This window comes from Microcebus murinus, chromosome 7, assembly GCF_040939455.1.
Source record: "Microcebus murinus isolate Inina chromosome 7, M.murinus_Inina_mat1.0, whole genome shotgun sequence".
NCBI lineage: Eukaryota > Metazoa > Chordata > Mammalia > Primates > Cheirogaleidae > Microcebus > Microcebus murinus.
In genome coordinates this window covers 4,240,729-4,263,635 of record NC_134110.1, presented here as the reverse complement: position 1 = coordinate 4,263,635, position 22,907 = coordinate 4,240,729, and the positions used below count along the sequence as shown (strand labels likewise).

The 22,907-nt window shown below is 45.0% G+C and overlaps 2 protein-coding genes and 1 pseudogene across 2 annotated transcripts in view; all 3 read left to right on the top strand.

Moving 5' to 3' along the window:
- Window positions 1-17,903, top strand: part of ZSCAN2 (zinc finger and SCAN domain containing 2) — a 40,172-nt gene extending 22,269 nt beyond the window's left edge. Inside the window, exon 4 of the mRNA XM_076004725.1 lies at window positions 17,315-17,903. Within this exon, the coding sequence (XP_075860840.1) occupies window positions 17,315-17,522 (208 nt within the window). The 3' untranslated portion in view covers window positions 17,523-17,903. The remainder of the gene's footprint in view (window positions 1-17,314) is intronic.
- On the top strand, window positions 2,613-10,944 carry LOC105870590 (ATM interactor-like). The gene is given in 7 exon segments (XM_012763263.3): window positions 2,613-4,323; window positions 5,423-5,507; window positions 6,443-6,504; window positions 7,163-7,286; window positions 8,416-9,540; window positions 9,543-10,160; window positions 10,163-10,944. Coding segments are annotated over 7 exon segments (3,195 nt in total). The 5' UTR covers window positions 2,613-3,924.
- On the top strand, window positions 14,061-15,295 carry LOC142871894 (nucleoporin SEH1 pseudogene; annotated as a pseudogene).
- Window positions 17,904-22,907: the final 5,004 nt, after the last annotated feature.

Genomic DNA, 22,907 nt, shown 5'->3' with positions numbered 1-22,907 from the left:
CCAGGCACAGTGGATCACACCTGTAATCCTAGCACTCTGGGAGGCCAAGGCGGGAGAGTCACTTGAGCTCAGGAGTTCAAGACCAGCCTGAGCAAGAGTGAGACCTCGTCTCTACTAAAAACAGCAAAATTAGCCAGGTGCAGTGGCTCACACCTGTAGTCGCAGCTACTTGGGAGGCTGAGGCAGGAGAATCCCTTGAGCCCAGGAGTTTTGAGGTTGCAGTGAGCTATGATGATGCCACTGTACTCTAGTCAGTGTGATGGAATAAGACTCTGTCTCAAAAAAATAAAAATCTTTTTAAAAGTAGAAACTGATATATCAGCTACAATTTTTAGTCTTCTACCTAGCTAGTGTCAGGTCTATCCACAACTGTAATTAATTAGTCCTTTGCACATGACCAGTGATTGCCCTTCCTTGCTCTTTATCTCTGATAAGGATCCCATCTCAGGGAATTCAGCAGGAGCTCCATGTCTTGAACTTGCTGTACCCACAGCCTCTCACAGATGGCCCTGGAGATTTTCAAGTGGAGGGCCATTCTAACCTTCCAGCTCTCTGGCCCTAACGTATTTCAAATCTTTGGGCAAAATATAGTCTTTCTTTTTTTACCCTCTATAAAATATCCCAAGGCCACAGGGGAAGTGGAAATAGAATTGTGTGGGCCAGGCAAGGTGGCTCACGCCTGTAATCCTAGCACTCTGGGAGGCCGAGGCGGGTGGATTGCTCCAGGTCAGGAGTTCGAAACCAGCCTGAGCAAGAGCGAGACCCTGTCTCTACTATAAACAGAAAGAAATTAATTGGCCAACTAATATATATATAAAAAATTAGCTGGGCATGGTGGCACATGCCTGTAGTCCCAGCTACTTGGGAGACTGAGGCAGCAGGATTGCTTGAGCCCAGGAGTTTGAGGTTGCTGTGAGCTAGGCTGACGCCACGGCACTCCACTCAAGCCTGGGCAACAAAGCAAGACTCTGTCTCAAAAAAAAACAAAAAAAAAAAAAAACAGAATTATGTGATGGTAACATTTTGAAAGCAGGAGATTACAGAAACTGGCAGAGAGGAAGGGCCTGTGGTTAATTCCCTTTGGCTTTCCACCCCTTCCTTGGTGCAGCTGAGCTCATGCCTCTGGCATCTGAGCAGAGGCTGTGGCTCCAGGGCCCACCTGCCCCTGGATCCCTCTCTCCTGCTCACTATTCCCAGTGTCCCACAGCGAGACGTTTCCGTTCATTCACAGGCCAGAGGCAGCTGTGGGAGAACTGCTGGGAGAGGTTCTCACTCCAATGACACTTGACTGGAGTCCTTCATAGCTCACGGACTATGTAAAATACGTAAAAGCAGAGCTGCTCTGGTGACTGGAAGGCAGGAACCCAAAGGCCTCTCCTGGGTTGGACCTTTGCCCCACCTTGCCAGTCCCTGAGGCAGCTCAGGAATTTTGGGGCTGGTCCAGGGAATGTTTTGAAAGCTAGATGTGTGTGAGGGGAAGAGTGCTGGTCTGAGTTTCCACATGAGCCTTCTCAGAAGGAATTGTCGTGGCTGGACCTGGCAACTGGCTTTCCGGAGAGCTCCTCCTGTCATCCTGTGCTTTCTCTCAGCACAGGCTGCTCTTACTGGGAGAAATCACAGTTTCACCCACCTCCACAGGATCTGGACCTTTCATCTGTTAAATAGGGAGTGAGACCTATTATGCAGGGTTCCTTGTTGCAACCAAACCAGATAAAATACATAAATTAGACGCTAAATAGCGACGCGTTTCACTTAGGGCTGAGGGCGGCTGTTTAAACCTGTTAATCTCTATTTACCCTTGTTACATAGATGAATACCCCGAGGCGGCTTGAGATGAGGGTCTGTTGGTATGGAGCTGGGACTCCAGTCAAGGTTTTCTGCCACTTAAAGTGCTTTTCTCTGGTTGCCAGGTGTGGTAATACTTCACCACCACTACATCCTCCCTCAACTTCTTCTCCCCTGCACCCCTCACATGTCTTCATTTCCTGCGTGCACAGTTCTGGGTCATTGGAGAGGAACACCATTGACGCTTATTCATTCAACAATCAGGCTGTGGTTGTGCTGTGGTGGCAGAAAATAAAAAGCAAAACACTCTTTTCCTCTTAAGTGCATTCCAGCTGAGGATCCATTTTCGAAAACGCTGCCGGAAAGAACCCAAATAACTCCAATGCCATGTGATACATGCCAGGTGGAGGTGAGTTCAAAGGAAACAACTTGATGGAAATACTAGAGAGGGCTGGGGAGAGCCCAGGATGGAAGAAGGTGCAACCTCAGGGAAACAGGTTTAAACAGCCGCCCTCAGCCCTAAGTGAAACGCGTCGTAAAGGGCCCTCTCGCTCCAAGTCGCCAGGGCCGCGCAGGGCGACAGGCGTCCTCCGCCTCCGGGAGGCAGGACGCACGCGCCCGCAGCCGGGTCAGTTCTAGCCGCGTCCCTGACGGAGCCCCTCCAGCCGCCAGCACGAAGGCAAGTCCCACCCCTCGTCAATGGTTGGTCTGAAACAAACAGGCGCTTGAGACGTCCTCATACATTATTGGTTAGTGCTGCTGTCTGTCTGAGGGCAGAGGCCTCTGGGAAATGTAGCTCCGCGAATACAGAGTGCATCTCGGTCTCCGCTTCCGCTTCCCGTCCGGTGCCCGGGCTTGGGGCTCTAGGTTCCAGTGTGGTGCTGTGGACGTTGCGTGGCTGCGGAGAAGGTGCCACTGCGCCCAGTCGTCCGTATTTCCAGGGCTTCGGCGGGCGGGAGCGGCTGTCACCTTGACCCCGGGCGGCCCCCGCCGGGTGGTTGTGGCCGGGCCGCGAGCGGGGGTCCGGCCGCCTGGGTTCAGGCCCGGAGTGAGTCCCTGCGAGCGGACCCGGGGCAAGATACGGTCCTCCTGCTGGCGGCGCCCTCTTTCCAGCCACCCGCTGGGCCCGGAGAGGACGTTCGTGGCTCTGTGGCCGCCGAGGCGCCCCAGTCCCCAGGGCCCGCGTTTGACCTATAAAGCTTGCAGAGAAGGTCGCCCGAGGAGCAGAGTAGCCTTCCAGAGTAAGTCATGCTCTGTGAGCTGGTCACGCAGTTCACGGTCAGAGGGCTGAGCCAGTGTCCATTTTCCCGCCATAAACCAGCTGCGTGACTTTGAGCAAGTCCCTGGGGGTCTCTGGAGCCATGACTGCTTCAGGCCTAAGATCCTTGAACCCAGAGTATCTCTTAACTTTCCTCCCAATTCTAGCATCCCGTCAGTCTGTTTTTATTACTCTCTTAAAGGTTGTAACCATAACCAGGGTAAATCTCCTTGTTTGGGAGAGAGAGTTCTGATGTCAGGGCTGAGGAATCCAGAACGGGGCGCCCAAGGCTGAGAACCTAGCCAGAGGTGAGGGCAGTGGAGCAGCTGGAGCATTTGAATCTCTGAAATTTAGAGCCAGCGCCACCCCAGTGCTGCTACCTTAGGTGCCTTCTCAGACTTGTGCCAGACATTTACTTTGCAACACCCTGTAGTTCTGAAGACCAGTGGCTTGGGAGGGTGGGCAGTTTATTGTCCTATACGTGATCTCTATCAGCCCATTGGCATTCTTCAGTGGATAACTGTCCTTTCTTCAGCCTTAAGATGACTGCCATGGAAACACAGATTCAAGCTCCTCTACTTTCTGACCATATTAGCAGCCCTTGACCACTCTTAACAAACTTCTGGACTGCCTCCCCAGTGACAGAGGGCACCCAGGCATGGAGTGGGGTGGGGACTGGAAGGTTCTCTTCTCAATCCTGCTAGGCTAATATTTGTGATTTTCAGTAGAGTTCACTTTGTAATGTGTGTCTCTGACTCCAGAATTTCAAGTTCCACTTAGTGATTCCTAACTGAAGATGGCTTCCAAGTGAGGCGACGGAAGAGACTTGAGCTTCACGGTATAGTTGCAAGGCTTTTTTTTTTTTTTTCCTGAGCTGAACAATGGCTGTAGCTGTGGACCAACAAATCCAGACTCCACAAGTACAAGGTCTGCAAATAGTGAAACAGGAAGAAGATTCCCACTGGGAGCAGGAAATTTCCCATCAAGAGAATGACGCTGACCCAGAGACATCCTGCCAGAACTTTTGGCATTTTCGCTATCAAGAAGCATCAGGACCGCGAGAGGCCCTCAACCAACTCCAGAAGCTCTGTCACCAGTGGCTGAGACCAGAAAAGCATACAAAAGAACATATCCTAAAGTTGCTAGTCCTAGAACAGTTCCTGACTGTCCTTCCCCTGGAGACCCAGATCTGGGTTAGACAACAACATCCAGAGAGTGGCGAGGAAGCAGTGGCTCTGGTAGAAGACTTACAGAAAGAGCTTCGAAGACAGATGCTGCAGGTGAGATATAAGAACATAGTTCTGATGGCCGGGTGCGGTGGCTCATGCCTGTAATCCTAGCACTCTGGGAGGCCGAGGCAGGTGGATTGCTCCAGGTCAGGAGTTCGAAACCAGCCTGAGCAAGAGCGAGACCCCGTCTCTACTATAAATAGAAAGAAATTAATTGGCCAACTAATATATATAGAAAAAACTAGCTGGGCATGGTGGCACATGCCTGTAGTCCCAGCTACTTGGGAGGCTGAGGCAGCAGGATCGCTTGAGCCCAGGACTTTGAGGTTGCTGTGAGCTAGGCTGATGCCACGGCACTCCACTCAAGCCTGGGCAACAAAGCAAGACTCTGTCTCAAAAAAAAAAAAAAAAAAAGAACATAGTTCTGAGTAGTTAAAATAGATGAATGTGAGAGATAGAGCCACCTTGGGTTTCCAGCAGTGTAGGAGACATGCAGTAAATTGCTATTTGTGTCAAACTAGAATTTGCTTATTCTGTGGTCCAGGTAGCTGCAGCTTTCTTTTCAAGTTTGGACTGACTCTTCAGAGAATGTGTGACATTGGCTGCTTTGAGTGTTGGTCCCTGCCATTACAGAAGAGAATTGTTTAAAATGGCTTGAGCATCACTCTGAGCAAGGAGGAACACAGCATGACGGGAATCTGTTTTTGGAGAACAGCTCTCATTCTGCAGCACCCAGCTGGAAGCAAAGGCTTCACTGGTCTTTATTGATATAATTAAACCTATTGCAAAATAGCTGAATTATTGGTTGGCCCTATGTGTTTTACCTAGGTGTTGGCAGGGCAGGTAGGAGCAGCCCCAGGAGAGCTGGGTGGCTAGGTTGCAATGGGCAGGCATATCTCCATGAAATATTCCACACACCACACTCCTTACTGCTGCTGCAGGGATTCACATATGACTGGCTTTCTCTTTTGCTTCTTTGGGTCTTGGGATGTTTAAGTTTTAGTTCCTACAGAATTTTGATGACTTCCAGTCCTTAAATAGGGACAGGATGTGCTTGCTCTCAGAGAAGAGGGAATCCTCAGGATCAGTACTGAATTCTATAAACATCCATCCAAAGCAAGCACAGAAAGAATTCATATGTCTGTTCCAGGCAGTGGTGAAGAGCTCACAGGCAGAAGCAGATGAACAATTGAGCCACAGCCCCAAAATAGAACCCCAATCCTTCCATGACAGCGGTAAGAAATACTAATAGCAGTGTGGGGAGGAAGGAGGGATCCTTCTGTGGGGAGGGCATAAAATTACCCTGAGTGCAGAAAGTGGGAACTCCCACTTTCTTCCACTTGGAAGATGTGGCGTGTGAACTGAGGCTGACCACATGAATCTATGAGATCTTAAATAGGTATCCCCAAAGGGAAGAAGGACCTTGGTTGGCGTGTTTTATAAAACAACACAGGGGAGCCTGTGGCACCTTTCCTTATGTGATGGAGAGATTACTGGTCCTAGTAGGAATAGATTTTAGGCCTGGTTAGTGGGAAGGATACAAGGTAGGTTTAAACTAAGGTGCAGTAATCCTTAAAACAGGTAGGTGTCCCCAAACCAGAACTAAAAAACAAAATTATAAAACCCTGGCTGTCAGTACCTGGATGGATATAGAAGGGAAAACCTAGAAACTTCATCTTAGAAATGTATCATTTTGGGCCGGGCGAGGTGGCTCACGCCTGTAATCCTAGCTCTCTGGGAGGCCGAGGCGGGCGGATTGTTCGAGGTCAGGAGTTCGAAACCAGCCTGAGCAAGAGCAAGACCCTATCTCTACTATAAATAGAAAGAAATTAATTGGCCAACTAATATATACAAAAAATTAGCCAGGCATGGTGGCGAATGCCTGTAGTCCCAGCTACTTGGGAGGCTGAGGCAGGAGGATTGCTTGAGCCAGGAGTTTGAGGTTGCTGTGAGCTAGGCTGACGCCACGGCACTCACTCTGGCCTAGGCAACAAAGTGAGACTCTGTCTCAAAAAAAAAAAAAAGTATCATTTTGGATTTTTAATAACCTATGATAGGTCAAAGCAAGTACTAAGAGAAGGAAGAAGACTCTGTTTCTAAACTCAGCTGGGCCAGTCCCCAACAGGAGTTGAGAACCACGTACTCTAATGGCTCCTTTCTCTCCCCCCAGCCCTGCCTGGTGCTCAGGCTCTGGGAATTCCTACAGAGAAGAGCTGTGGTGGCCAGGGGATGGTGAGTAGCTCCCAGGTGAGCCAGACTTTACTCAGGTCACCTTTTACTACAGAGTGGGCTCTCTGCAGCCAACTCTCTTGATTCTCAGAAATTCCAAAAGAGTTTTACCCAGTGAGGAAACCCAGTAACTTTACAGATTAGGCTCCAGAATTCCATCAGCCTGCAAAAGGTCACCCAAATCTCCTTATTTATGATAAGGCAGTGCCACAGTGTGGTAGCGAGGGATTAGATTAAACTTATTCTTTTCCTTGACCCTGAAACTGTCAGATTATATTGATTTGTTTGTTTGCCTTAAAAGTACTGGTTGCTTCTTTCATTCTACTTCTGGATCTTGTTCACATGGCATGCAGTATTATGTTGTGAGGGGAAAAACAAAAAGCTTCAGAGACAGATAGCCCTGAGTTCAAATCCTAGCTATGACCTGTACCAGCTGTGTAACTTCCATCAAGCCTGAAAAGCGGCTGTCTCACTGCACAGGTGTTCAGTAAATGTTAGCTTATTTCTTTTCTTTCTCTCCTCCTGTGCCCTCCTCCTGCCCCCTTTACTGCATTCACTTTTGTATTTTTTCTGTTTTGTCATTTGCCCTATGACTCAGGCATTATAGAGGCATTTGGTCCCAAGGCTGTGTGTTTTGAGGAGGGCTGTTATGTCTCCTCAGGAGCTGATGACATTTGGCGATGTGGCTGTATATGTCTCCCAGGAGGCACTGAGGAAACTGGAACCTGGACAGAAGAACCACATAGAAGTAATTTGGCAGAACTCTACAAAGGGAGTCTTGCTAGGTAAGAATGACTTTTTCCTTTACAGTCAAAGTTAGCCATAGAGTTTCTGTAGTATTCATTACTCTGCACCTTTTCTGGGTTGAATGTTTCAAATCAATTCCTTCCTTCAGTCTTTTTTTTTTTTTTTTTTTTTGAGACAGAGTCTCACTTTGTTGCCCAGGCTAGAGTGAGTGCCATGGCGTCAGCCTAGCTCACAGCAACCTCAAACTCCTGGCTCAAGCAATCCTTCTGCCTCAGCCTCCCAAGTAGCTGGGACTACAGGCATGCGCCACCATGCCTGGCTAATTTTTTTCTATATATATTAGTTGGCCAATTAATTTCTTTCTATTTATAGTAGAGACGGGATCTCGCTCTTGCTCAGGCTGGTTTCGAACTCCTGACCTCGAGCAATCCGCCTGCCTCGGCCTCCCAGAGAGCTAGGATTACAGGCGTGAGCCACCGCACCCGGCCCTTCCTTCAGTCTTGTTTGAAAGAAATATGGAAATCCAATACCATTGTCAGTGTCACAAAGGATGAGTTTAACGAGTCCAGAAAAGATATCAGATTGAAAGCTCATCTTAGGGAGACGGTCAGTTTAGGTGTGTGCCTGAATTTTATCTGTTACAAGATAGATGAACATGGATATATAGTTATGGATTTGGGCCTGAATTTGTTTTCTTGTTCTTCTCTCATGATCCTTTATAGTATTTTCATTAAGCCTTCCCAAGAATCCCCCTAGACTTTTAAAAAAATTACTATCTTCTCCCCCTGACATATAAAATGGTTGGGATTAGATTCACCAAACCATTGCATCTTCTGTTTGTTTCCCTGCAAACAGATTTTCCAATCCACAGGCCCAGTGTGAGCTCCCATGTGGAACTGGAGGAAAAACCACAGAGCTCAGATCCTCCGCACTCCGGAGGGAAGAGGAGTGTGAGAGACTGCTCAGTGGGTGGGCTGAGAGTCAAGCCTGGCCAGGTGCCAAACTGGAGAAAAGCCAAGACCTGGGATGGGCTGGAGTGGCAGGGCCCAGAGGATGAAAAGGGGGAGGAGTACACTGGGGCTATGAGGAAACCAAGATTTTTCTGGGAATTCTCGGTGAGAGTCCTGGATCCATGAAAAACTCTGCACCTGTCATTGGAACCGCCAGGTGTACCGGACTGTGGCAGAGCAGCTGCGAGAGCATGGCTTCCTGCAGACCCTGGAGCAGTGTCACTACTGGTTCAAAAACCTCCAGACCCTCCAGACCGGCCTGGGAGCGGGGCGGGCAGCCGTGAGGGAGCCTTGGCGGTCTCAGAGGCGGCAGCGGGTGCCTCAGCCGTCCAGCCTGCCGAGAGGGGAGCTGCCGCAGCATTGGGCCCATGGGGGGCCCCGGGAGCCCAGCTGAGGGGCAGCCTGCCTGCGGCCCCGGCGCCACCAGCCTGGGAGCTGATCAGGCCTTCGGTGAGCGAGTTGTCGCGGGCCGTGCGGACCAACATCCTATGCACTGTGCCCGGCTGCGGCAAGATCCTGCCCAACAGCCCCGCGCTCAACATGCACCTAGTCAAGAGCCACCGCCTGCAGGACGGCATAGTAAATCCAACAATAAGAAAAGATTTGAAAACCGTACCAAAATTCTACTGTTGTCCAATTGAAGGATGCCCTAGAGGCCCCAACAGACCATTTTCTCAATTTTCTCTCGTAAAACAGCACTTTATGAAAATGCATGCCGAGAAGAAGCATAAATGCAGTAAGTGCAGCAATTCGTATGGCACGGAGTGGGACTTGAAGAGGCACTTGGAGGACTGCGGCAAGACCTTCCAGTGCACATGTGGCCGTCCCTACTCTAGCAGAACCGCGCTGCAGTCCCACATCTACCGAACTGGCCACAAGATCCCCGCAGAACACAAGGATCCACCTAGTAAGAAAAGGAAAATGGAAAACTGCCTGCAAAACCAGAAGTTGTCCAGTAAGACCGTTGAACCATTGAGCAACCAACCAGTCCCTACACCAGACACTCAAGAACTAGAAGCTTCAGAAATAAAGCTAGTAGCACCTTTCGAAGATTCCTGCGGCTCTAATGCCAGAAAGCAGTCGCTTACTACGCCTCCGAAATATCCTCAGAAGTTGCTTTTACCAAAGCCCGAGGTGGCTTTGGTTAAACTACCCATGATGCAGTTTTCTCCCATGCCTGTCTTTGTGCCTACAGCCGACTCCTCGGCCCAGCCTGTGGTGTTAGGTGTGGATCAGGGCTCTGCCATGGGGGCTGTCCACTTGCTGCCCTTGTCGATAGGAACCTGATCCTTGGCCTAGATTCAGAGGCTTACTCTCTTAAGGAGAGCCTACCTCTTTCCAAGATTGAGCCAGTTAGTACAGGTATTCAAGTGAACTTGGGTAAAAGTCCATCCACTCCTTCACAGGAACTTGGGAACACATGTCAGAAGAACAGCATTTCTTCAACCAATGTACAGACAGATCTGCCTTATGTCTCAGAAAACCTTATACCTTCTACACAGTGGGCTAGCCCTGATTCCTCTGTGTCGTCTTGTTCCTAGACTGACTTGTCATTTGATTCTCAAGTGTCCCTTCCCGTAAGCGTTGACACTCAAACGTTTTTGCCCAGCTCTAAGGTAACTTCGTCTGTTGCTGCTCAGACTGATGCGTTTACAGATGTTTGTTTCCAGTCAGGTGGGATCTCCAGAGAGACTCAAACCAGCAGGATGCGGAGTCCGACCGATGACCCCATGCAGACGGACCAAGCTGGAATGTGCAGAGACATTTTTGAGAGTGTTCATTCATCGTAAAGTGTTGCTACTGACAATATCACAAGCAGCAGTTTAGTAGCAGAGACAGTAACTCATGGTTTGTTGCCTCAGAACGACCCTAAGACTTTAAATCAAGATATTGAGAAATCTGCATAGATATAAACTTCAGCGCACAGAATGGTATGCTTCCTTCACAGAACATGACGGATAATCAGACCCAAACCGTGGATTTGTTAAGTGATTTAGAAAACATCTTGTCAAATAATCTGCCTGGTCAGACGCTGGATAATCGTAGTCTTTTGTCTGACACGAATCCTGGACCTGACACCCAGCTCCCATCTGGCCCAACCCAGAATCCCGGAATAGATTTTGATATCAAAGAGTTCTTTTCAGCTTCAAATATCCAGGCTTAAACTGAAGAGAGTGAACTTAGCACCATGAATGCTGAACCAGTCTTGAAATCACTGGACAGAGAGACGCAAACTGACTTCTTACTCGCAGACACCTCCCCTCAGTCCTATGGATGCAGGGGAAATTCTAACTTCTTAGGCCTTGAGATGTTTGACACGCAGACACAAACAGAATTAAACAACTTTTTAGACAGTAGCCCTCATCTGCCTCTGGGAAATATTCTGAAACACACCAGCTTTTCCATGAGTATGGATTCGTCTGACACAGAGACCCAAACTGAAGGAATTTGCACTGCTAAAAACATACTTGCTCTAGAAAGTAAAGTTCAGTTGAACAGTGCAGAAACACAGACCATGAGTTCTGGTTTTGAAACCCTGGGGAGCTTGTTCTTCACCAGCTATGAAACTCAGACAGCAATGGATGACTTTCTCCTGGCTGATTTGGCCTGGAACACGAAGGAGTCTCAGTTCAGCTCTATAGAGACCCAGACGTGTGCTGAACTGCACAGAGTCTCCAACTTCTAAAAGTGGAGTCCGTGTATGGGATGGCGTTTACCATTTCTTTCTGCATTTGGAAAATGGGGAACAGGGACAGCAATATTAATTCTGTTGAATGTAGTCGATGATGCAGTTGATTTGATTCTTTGCAGTTCTTGCCTTTTGTACTTATAAACATGAAATTTGTGTATAAATGTGAGTGTATTATAAAGTGTAAGATGTTGATCTAAAAATAATTGTTTTTGTGTTGCCTACATTTGCCCTTTTACAGCTAGTCTTTCCATCTTTTAAAAAAAAATGTATTTCACACCTATAAAACCTATATAGCCATTTAGCTGAAACCAAGCTTACCAGGTACTAGGGTACAGACTTCTCAAATCTTCAAAACATTTTAGTCGCATGTAACATACTTAACTTAAATTGCATGTAAAATATAATTGACAGTGCTTGTTAGAAATTCCTGTTTCTTGATAGTAATATCTAGAAGATCTGATGCTGCCACCATCAGATTTAAACAACAGTGCTTCTGTGGTTTAACACTCTTGCTACCTGCAGTTTCTTCTACTTTGACATCTCTTTTTCCGATTTGAAAACACCAAGGAAAACTACAGCTATCTTTAGCTTTTTAGGTAGTTTTCATGTAGCCAATGCTATCCCTCTACATGAGCTCTTATTGATACAAATATTAGTGTGTGGTACTTTCCTTATAAGAAGTTCGTTGCTATAAAATTACTGCCTCTAGAAAGAGCAGCAAGCATAGTGTAAATAATAACCCTGCTAAATAAAAGTCATCCAAAAAGTTCCATCCAATCGTGGAAACACAGGGTGACTATGTAGTTCGTCCTGGAATGCACTTTATGATCATCCTGTCTGCTTTCCATGATAGGCCGGAGTGGAGCCCTGAAGCTATTTCCCAAAGTGCACCCACAGGCTGGATCTGAGTTTTATCACTCTCAGTGTTAAATAAAAAGTGAGAAGTGAAAAGGACATTCCCCCCTAGATTTCAACACTTTGCACTTCTACTAAGCTTGATAGGGCAAGAGTGTAATCTACAATTTTAAAGTGAATTTTTCTTCCATCTGCCACTTGTTATCTTTCCCTTGAATAAGAAAAGACATTGGTCTAGCAAGGATATTGTTTGTGCCTTGAGGCTAGCAATTATAGAATAGATCCATCTAAAATATGGTATTCTGCATTTTGTTGCTTTATTTTTTAAAAGAGACTAATAGCACAGTCTTCATCAAAGAAAACAAAGGTGAACCTATTGTTTCAATAAGAACATTTACTATGTTTTCAGATGGGAGCACGATCAAGTATGCTCTGGGGGTTTTCTGTATTTGGGAAATCCTGAATTCTTAATTGTTGGGCAACTTTCAGGCAGGTAAGCATCAGTGCAGCCTGTAAGTTCTCTAAGTTTACAAAAAAAAAAAAAAGCACACTCGTGCTGCTGAAGGCTAACTTCTCAAAATAAAACCTAAGAAGGGGACTAATGATTCATTAAAGCAAATTGATGGTTTTGCTACTAATTCTTATCCCATACATCTGATACAAAAGAAGTGCTGGTAATGGATAAATAATATATCCTAGGCAGATGAATTCAACCTAGTAGATAAAAGTTTGCTTTGGTCACAGTTGCCTATGAACATGGGTTTCAAAACAAACATAAAGCCTTATCTTAGAATTTCATTATGTTTTAGAACTGTCACTGCCTTAATGTTCAAACATCTATTTAAGTCCTCCAAATAAAGGAAAAATGCATGTCTGTGGCTTTTTGTAAATATATGTACAGCGATCTATGGCTTTAAAAAATAAAACATTTTGTTTCTGTGAAAAAAAAAACCTCCAGACCAACTAGCGCAAAGCCAGGAGCACCTACATGCCAGGCACCTGTGCCTTCTATGACAAGATGGATGCCCTGATGTGCCCACGGGTCACCACCCCCATTCCAGAGGTGGCAGGGGGGTCTGCCCGCGCAGCACGATGTGGAGCATGAAGAACTGCACAGGGCTTGCTGGCAGCAGGAGGTGGCGATGCTGGCAGAGGCTATGTTAGGAAGCAGGTCGGGGAAGCAGGGGCGGAACCTAGGCTGTACAGCGGCATCTTTGGAAGAAGGGCATTCAGAAGCCATGACAGGATTCTGAGGGGGAAGAACGGTGGATCCAAGAAGCATCCGGAAGCCCTGGTATCCCAGCCCTGTTTTCAGAGTCCTGCTGGTAAGTGCTACTGGTATCATGAGCAAGATGGGAGGGTCCCACTTATTAACAGAGTTTGGAGAGAGCCTCATCCCAAATAGTTCTCTAAGAAGTGACATTTGGGTTCAGGGCTCATTGTAATAGTTTGGAAAGGGCAAGGAAAGACTATGTACAAATGGAAGCTCCCTTTGTTCACTTGAGTAATTGAGAAAAAGGAAGAACGATTATTTAAGAATGTTTATAAGCTTAAAAATAAATATGTGCATATTGTTGGATCAAGTCCTGTCACAGAGGGAAAAACCCATTTGATTATTTTTCAGAAAATCACTAAAATGCTGTGGTGGGCATGGTGTCTTCTGCTATCTTCATTACAAAACAAACCAGTAGCATTGTCTTGGCTTAACCACTGTACCCTTTCCCCAGGTGTGCACTGGGGGTATGAAGAAATTAAACGTTTTCTTCTGAAAACTAGACCTTCCTGGGAGGTGCTTCCATTCTCATTTCACCTGCCACTTCCAGATATGAGAAGAGAAAGTCAATCACAGAACTCCATGTCCCTTCTTGCTTTTCCTTGAGCAGGACTTCCAGTTCCCCAGCCAGATGGGGTCACAAGGCTGCAGAGAAGTGAGGGGCTTTGGAATGTCGATCTTCAGGATTTGGAGGAGACTCAGAAAACTTCCTCTGCAGGTGGGAAGTGAGTGGGAGCTAGTACTCCACCAAAACAGTCACCCCAGGAGTTCTCAACATGGACAAGCCAGCGCTGAGAGAGGAACCCAGGCACTTAGCATTCCCAGCTCTGTGATGCTGAAAAGACAGGAGTTGGGAAAAGAACAGAGAAGCGGGCAGCACTCAGGAAAGCCTATTCCCCTAAGTTTAAACCTTAGTTACCTTGGGAAAAGATACAACTGAATTATGAGTGTTTATGATTTTCCCTTTATCTGAATTTTAATTATGATTAATTATCACTTAACCAGGCTAATAGAAAAAGTGATCACGGAAAACCCCAAATTAAAATTACAGGGATGGCGGGGCCCAGGTAGGCTATGGGTGTGTGCCGCGGCCACCACTGCCCTCTTTGGAGGCGCAGGTCGGGCAGGAGCCACGTTTGTGGTGTGCAGCATCGCGGCAGACCATGAGGATCTCATCCATGATGTCTCCTTCGACTTCCACAGGTGGCGGATGGTGACCTGCTCCAGCGATCAGAGCGTTAAGGTCTGGGATAAAAGTGAAAGTGGGGATTGGCATTGTACTGCTAGCTGGAAGACACATAGTGGATCTGTATGGCGTGTGACATGGGCCCATCCTGAATTTGGATAGGTTTTGGCTTCCTGTTCTTTTGACCGAACAGCTGCTATATGGGAAGAAATAGTAGGAGAATCAAATGATAAACTTCGAAGCCAGAGTCACTGGGTTGAAAGGACAACTCTAAGGATAGTAGGACATGTTACCAATGTGAAATTTGCTCCCAAGCATATGGGTCTTATGCTAGCAACCTGTTCAGCAGATGGTATAGTAAGAATATACAGGGCACCAGATGTTATGAATCTCAGCCAGTGGTCTCTGCAGCTTGAGATCTCACATAAGCTGAGCTGTAGTTGTATTTGTTGGAACCCTTCAAGCCCTCAGGCTCATTCTCCCATGATAGCTGTAGGACAATAGTCCCATGATAGGACAATAGTCCAAATACAACGGCCAAGGTTCAGATTTTTTAATATAATGAAAACACCAGGAAATACACAAAAGCTGGAACTCTTATGACAGTCACTGATCCTGTACATGATATTCCATTTGCTTCAAATTTGGGAAGATCTTTCCATATTCTAGCAATAGCAACCAAAGATGTGAGAATTTTTACATTAAAGCTTGTGAAGAAAGAACTTACTTCCTCTGGCGGGCCAACAAAATTTGAAGTCCATATCGTGGCTCAATTTGATAATCATAATTCCCAGGTCTGGCGAGTGAGTTGGAATATAACAGTGCTAGCATCTTCAGGAGATGATGGCTGTGTACGATTGTGGAAAGCTAATTATATGGACAGTTGGAAGTGTACTGGTATTTTGAAAGGTAATGGGAGCCCAGTCAATGGGAGTTCTCAGCAGGGAAACTCAAATCCTTCCCTAGGTTCAAATATTCTAAATCTTCAAAATTCATTAAATGGATCTTCTGCTGGCAGAAAGCAGAGCTGAGTACAAGCTAACTGGAGTAACTTTGCTGTCTTGCTGTTTGTTGCATGCACACAGGAATGGAAAGCAAGCTCCTTTTCCCCTTCCCCAGCGCCACTTGACTTCTCCCAAGATACACCAGCAGCCTGCTTACTGCTAAATGCAGTCCAAAAGGCCTTTAAAAATACAGTGTATATCATTTTTGTGTACTAGTCAGTTTACTGACACTATTTGAAACTTTTAAAATATAAAGGAGAGGCTTTTTGTTGAGATGTTATCACCAAAACAATTTTTTGAAATGTTCCTGAAACTAACTTGGGTTTAAAAATTAAAAGGATTGTTACCATCCTTATGTAAGTAGTTGGAAGGAGGAAAAATATCACTTTATTTCATTTGGAGAATATTGGCATATTTCTTTTGTTTCCTAAAACAGTAAACTTTAAATGATGAATTTTTATACTTTTAATTTGAAAACTGAATAAATATTTTTTATAAAAAAAATTACAGTCAACCTTAGAATATTGGAGGGAGAATTTCTCATGGTTAAGATGAGCTCCTCTCCCTGGTGCAGCTCAGTCATTTTGCTGGAATTAGGGGATCTGATAAGTAGTACCCTTCTTCTCCTACCCAGATTCTTGACCAACTGCGACAGACATGAGTTAGACAGTGAGATCAAAATGGCAGCATGGGGCCGTTGGAGAATGTGACTTAGGTGTATGGCCACAGTGGACTTTCCTAATAATACTGTACCCAAGAATTGAGCAGATTGACCCACCCTGCCACAGGCAGCACCCTGTAGGGACAGAACCTTCACTGCTGATCTTCTGAGTCTTGAATACTCACGTCGTCATTAATCAAAGTCATTCCTCATACTCTAAGTAAGGGGACAGACAGAGGCCAGGAGATCTATTCTGGGGATGTAGAACTATTCTACAGAATGCTCCCTGGAAAGAAGCACCAAGAAGAGAAAGGTAGCCTTTTAGTGCTGGTTGCCAGTCCCTAGGTAGGTGGGCAAAGAGGAGGAGCCTCTGAGGAGCATTGAGCTGCTCTGGCTGAAAAAGAATGGGCCCAGAGCCTGCCTGCATCCTTTCCCCAGCCCTTTCCCAAATGACCTTCTTGTTTAGAAGCTGGGGAAGTGCTAGTCTACTGGTCTTAACCATGGTTCGGCCATATTCAGATTTGTTTGTTCCTGGTTAATGCAAAGTTGACTATGTTCTGTCAATAACTTGTTTTTAAGCATCCACTGAGGACCTCGTTCACATAGTTTCCATTCTTCTGAATTCAGAAAATGGGTTACATTTGCAGTTTCATTTCATTCTTTCAGATCTTGAAACAAGGGCTGAGAATGAGGAGAATTCAAGCCAGAACATTTCAGAGGAAGTAGAACTACCTGACGCATTATTAAAAAGATCCAGAACGAATGTTTCCCAATACCTTATTTGGAAGAAAGACTGGGAAAGTGAATATGGGGCAGAAAAGCAATGGAAAATATCCCTGGAAGATGGGCAAGAATCACTCTCTTCTCCAGAAAGGGACTTAGGTAAATTCATAGGTCTTCAGGGAACCTATGTAGGAGAAAAATCCAATATGTGCTTTGATTGTGGAAAAAATTTCAGCCAGAGCTCACACCTAGCTGTCCACAGATTAGCCCTAGTTGGAGAAAAGAAATCTTATAAATGTGGCCATAGTGGGAAAAACTTTGGCTGAAGCTCACACACAGTTTGCCATCAGAGAATCCACACTGGGGAGAAGCCCTACAAATGCCCCGAATGTTGGGAAAGCTTCAGTGATCATTCTAACCTCACAGCACACCAGAGAATTCACATGGCAGAAGCCCTATAAATGTGCAGAATGCTGGAAAAGTTTCAGTCAGAGCCTTGTTATGCACCAGAGAATCCATACAGGAGAGAAACCCCATAAATGTAGTGAGTTTGCGAAAAGTTTCACCAATAGTTCACACTTTAGCATACATTGGTGAACACACACTGGTGAAAAACCCTAACCGTGCCCAGAGTGTGGGGAAAAGTTCAGTAAGAGTTCCACCCTCACCAGCCATCAAAGGATCCACACAGGGGAGAAACCCTATAAATGTCTCAAATGTGGGAAAAGTTTCAGTGACTGCTCAAATCTCTTTACCCACTGGCGAATTCATACTGGAGAGAGACCCTATAAATGTGGAGAATGTGGGAAGAGCTTCAATCAGAGCTCTCATCATACACCAGAAAATCCACACAAGAGAAAAACCCTATGAATGTACTGAATGTGGGAGGCAATTGAACAGTTGTTCGCATTTTAGTGCGCATCGGAGAACTTGTGTGGCCGAGAGAGATTCTAAATGTTCCCAAATGTAGGAGAAATGTTTCGAAAGCATCAAGTCAGGCTGGGCTCAGTGGCTCACACCTGCAATCCCAGCACTCTGGAAGGCTTGGGTGGCAGGATCACTTGAGCTCAGGAGTTCGAGACCACCACTGAGCAAGAGTGAGACCCCATCTCTACTAAAAATAGAAAAATTAGCTGGGCATAGTGGCGTGTGCCTATAATCCCAACTACTTGGGAGGCTGAGGCAGGAAGATCACTTGAGCCTAGGAGTTTGAGGTTACAATGAGCTATAATGACCTCACTGCACTCTAGCCTGGGCAACACAGTGAGATTCTGTCTCAAAAAAAAAAGAAAGAGAGAGAGAGAGAGAGAGAGAGAGAGAAAGCATCAATCTGAAAATACTAGGGAATCTATTCCAAAAAAGTGTTTGTCTTGCCTTTGATTCTATACCATGTCACCCACATGAGTTGAAAAGAGAGATTTTAGATCCCAGTCCAACAGACTTTATTTTCTCTCACTAAATACTCACTTGGCTTATGAAGTACTACTCAGGGTTTTCTTATCCATGCTGTTGAAGTGGGAGCCAATTTCCAAAGGATTCAGAGACTAGTTTTGAATTTGACTATGTCACCATCTCAGTGTGTCTTCATTGTGATTCTGTGCCTTAATTTTCACACCTATTAATAGGGGGGTGAGATTCTTGTCCCTGAGCCCCTCTCTCAAGGACAAAGGAGGCCCTGTCCTCCTGTGCTGATGACTTTAATGATGGTTGGGTCAGCTGCAGAGCCAGCAATATCTGGGTGGTTTCTTTTAAGCACTAAGCAGCTAGACAAGAGTTTATTAATAAAATTTTAAAAGCCTTCTATTCTCCCTGTGGGAGGATTGGGGCTCAGGACTTGTCTACATTTTCCCAAATTTCTTTCCTTTCCCTTTCCTTTTCGTTTCTTTTCTTTGACAGGGTCTCACTCTGTCACCCAAGTTAGAGTGCAGTACCACTGCAACCTCAGCGTCTTGGGCTCAAGTGATTCTCCTGCCTCAGCCTCCTGAGTAGCTGGGACTACAGGTGCATGTCACCAGGCTCTAATTTTTCTATTTTTTGTAGGGACAGGGTCTCACTGTTGCTCAGGCTGGCCAAATTGCTTTTTGAGATTTACATGGAGTTACTTGGGAAGAACGCATTCTATCATATATTTGGAGGAGGGAAAAGGAGAAACGTTGAAGACCAGTGCTTGGCTTTCTAAACCATAACCTACTCCTCTCAACATATTAGGTTGAACCATATGAGATTGCCATTTTTGATCTGTAAAACCAGCAATTTTATGATCCAATCTAATTAGAATTTCTGAGTGGCCAGACTGCTGTAGAACCTTTCAGCTCATACTGTATCCTGAAATTGTGAGACTGGGTCTAAGAGATTGTGGACCAGGATAACAAAGTGGGTCAAGCGTTTTCTGTTTGTACATATGTCCAGAACAGTAACTAAGAACCACAGTATTAAGAAGTCTCCTAGTTAGAGGGTTTACCTCTGTCTCACCTGCCTCTGACAAGCCCACTGGTTCCCGTCTGTGCTCCTGTCTCCAGATCCTGGGGGGGAGGCCACGTGCAGGCCAACAGCGTCCCACGGATTCAGGCCCCTCTGTAAGAGCAGAGTCTTGCTAGGACTCTGACATGTAGAACTTATGGGGCTTGGAAATAAGTGGAACACAGTTTCTCTTATAACAGTTGCCTTTGTGTGTTTGATTATTTTTTTCCACAATCTTTCAGAAACCCATTAATTATAAAACAAAGCACAATCTATATGATTCTCCCTAATTAGATTTATAAAACAGGATTATTAGGTAATGAGTCTTTTTTAAAAAACATAAAAGAACTCGTTCAAACAAATGTCTGTCAAAAGTAGTCACTATTTTTGCCACCCCCCAAAAAACGTAGTCACTTTGATGGGCTGTGGACTTTCTATGTTGTTTGTACTATTCAACACATTCTTAGAGTTTTTCTTTAAGAACTATCTTCAAACCACCTCAGAAAGCCTCGTCTCCATGAGGCATTTCCAGGATGTAGAGTAGTTAGGGTCTTGTACATGGAAAGGGCTTAATAAATGCTGACAGGTGGCTCACACCTATAATCCCAGCACTTTGAGAAGCTGAGTTGGGAGGATTGCTTAAGGCCAAGAGTTTGAGGCCAGTCTAGGCAACATAGTGAGACCCCATCTCTACAAAAAATTTTTTTAATTAGCAAGGCATAGCAGTACATATCTGTAGTCCTAGCTATCAGGAGGCTGAGGCAGGAGGATCACTTTAAGCCTAGGAGATCAAGGCTGCAGTGAGCTACAGTCATGCCACTGCACTCCAGCCTGGGGAGCAAGATCCTGTCTCTTAAGACAAAAATGTTGACAGAATGAGCCGGGCGCGGTGGCTCACACCTATAATCCTAGCACTCTGGGAGGCTGAGGCGGGCGGATTGCTCAAGGTCAGGAGTTCAAAACCAGCCTGAGCGAGACCCCGTCTCTACCATAAGTAGAAAGAAAATAATTGGCCAACTAATATATATAGAAAAAAAATTAGCCGGGCATGGTGGCGCATGCCTGTAGTTCCAGCTACTTGGGAGGCTGAGGCAGAAGGATCGCTTGAGCCCAGGAGTTTGAGGTTGCTGTGAGCTAGACTGATGCCATGGCACTCACTCTAGCCTGGGCAACAAAGTGAGACTCTGTCTCAAAAAAAAAAAAAATGTTGACAGAATGGACACCTTGTTTATCTAGCCTGGTATCCATCATGTCCATGAGACTTGGCTGTGCTCAATTTTTGCTTTCCCAAAATAGAATCCCTTCAAAGGATGTCAATTTGCTGACATTGAGAAGACTTTTTAAAGGGCCTTCTTGCAGATACTAAAACGAGAACAAATAATAAAATAAAATAAAATAAAAGCGCCTGTTGTTGGAGACAGTGTTCAAAGAAGTATTCCAGAAATATGAGCTTAGAATTTTTTGCAAGGTCAGGAAATAAATCTGCTGTAGATTATTTAAAATCATTTCACTCTTTTAATGAGAATTCTTACTTAGGTGGAAATTCATCCTACTAATACCTGAGGCGTAGCTCTGCATTGTAAAAAGACTTTGGAAATAAGCAGATTCCTTTTTGGAATCTGCCATCACACTTCTTTGGAATGGAACAAGAAGATTCAAATAATATCCACACTATTTCATCTCACATGTATTTTTCCCACAGTGAAGTAATGGGAAAATTAAGCTGAAGATGTAAATATTTCATAAATATCTTACAATCCTTAGAGAGTATGACATGCTAGACAGCAGTGAGTTAAACTGTGGTTTAATAGTTACGTGGAGATGTTTCCCAATGAATCTCAATGTACTATGATTTTTACAGTGTTCTAATTTTGATTTGATAATGTAGTCACCCATTATCTTGCTCAAAAGTGTTTTGAGCTACCTTTTTGTCTACCACTGTACTCAGATGTGCAAAGCTCTGGAGGCTCTTGTTTTTAACTCAATTCAAAAGCAATCATGGCTTCAAAGTATCTGAACTAGACAATCGGTGGTGGCTTTTGTTAAGTTGTTTACTTAGAAATCTCTCAAGATAAAAATGATAAAAGTTGTAATTGGGAATGCATGAAATTCACTTATTATAAAAGTTGCAAGAGATGATATATTTAGTTAATCAAATTATGCACTGCAAAATTTTTATTGAAGAAACTCCTAGCAAAAAGACTGATTCTCATTTAGAGATAGCAGGAAACACTGGAGTTGGATTTCAAGACATTAATCCTAGCCAAAGCTGATGCAAGTGTATTAACCTATTGAATACATTAACTCCAAGTGAATCCTGTGAGTGAAATAGTCAAATGGAGAGGTTTTTTTTTTTATCAAATTAATCATTAGATTTTAAGCTGTAGAGCAGAGATTTATGTGAGACTGATGTCTGCAAAGACTACAATAGGCCAGGATGGAGACTTGCAAATACCACTCCATGGCGAGCATGACCCTCTCCCAGTGGAGTCGCCCAGAACAAACTACTTGTGACAACTCTGTTCCACCCCAGAGAACGTGGCTTTTCTCCCTTTACTGCTTTACAGGGCTTTGGCTTTCTAGTCTCTGCAACACTGTCCTGCAGTCAAGAACTTGAAGTGAAAATTATAACAGCTTATAGTGACTCAGTATTTACAGTGTCAGGCCCTGTGCTAAGCACTTTATCTACAGGGTGTCATTTAAGTATCTCAGCCATGAGACAGTACTATGATCAGGCCCATTTTGTAGGGGAGACTGAGCACAGAGCTGGGACTTGGGCCCTGATCTGTATGACTCCAACGCTGGAGTCTTAATCATGTTCTATCAGCCTCTCAACTGCAACTGCTGGAGTCACAGCTCATGTTGGGCTTGGGCTCCAAAGTCAGGCAATGAGTGTGCATAGTCAAAATTACTCTTGCAGATCCTTCCTGTAGCCCATTAGGTAAGGGGCTGTGAGCTGCATACTGCTGAAAACCCAGAGATCAAAACCTCTGGGAAACAGCAAGGTGCTGTCTCTCACAACTGCCCTGGATGGCTAGAACAGCTAGCTGGTCCATGTCACTGAGGCAACTCGCTCCGTCGTACTGGCCACCTCACCTCTCTGAGTCCCATGTTCTCATTGACAAAATAAGGAGATTGTTAAACTGTCACTTGTGATTCTGAGGTCAGAATCTCCAAGCACATCGCCATCATTCAAAACATATAATCCTGGCTGCAGGCCCAGGATCTAATCCTAACACCATGAGACCCTGGGCAAAGAGTGCAAATGGAGGTTCACATGCTCTAACACATGTCTGAATATTAAAAGTTATTAAGTAAGCCCACAAACTGTTAAATTCTTATCCTTCTACGTTGACAAATATACCTTATTATGATGTGCAAGACCAGATTTTGGCTTTTGTTTTTTTAAGTTTTAAACTCAGTTGTTTTTAGTATTTGTAAAATTATGCAATTGTCACCACTATATAATTCCTTTACATTTTTATTGCCCCAGAATGAAACCCCATACCCACAGGAGTCTGTCCCCCTTCCCCACTTCCCCTACTTCCTGTCAACCATTAACCTACTTTCTGTCTCTGTAGATTTGCCTGTTCTGAACATTTAGCATCAATGGAATCATATGATAAGTGGCCTTTTCCATCTGGTTCTTTTACTTGGTTTAATGTTTTTAAGGTTCATTCATGTTGTAGTACATATCAGTACTTCATTGTTCTATTGGGCGTAATAATATTTCATTATATGGATATGCTGCATTTTGTTCATCCATTCATCAGTTGATGGACAGTTGGCTTGTTT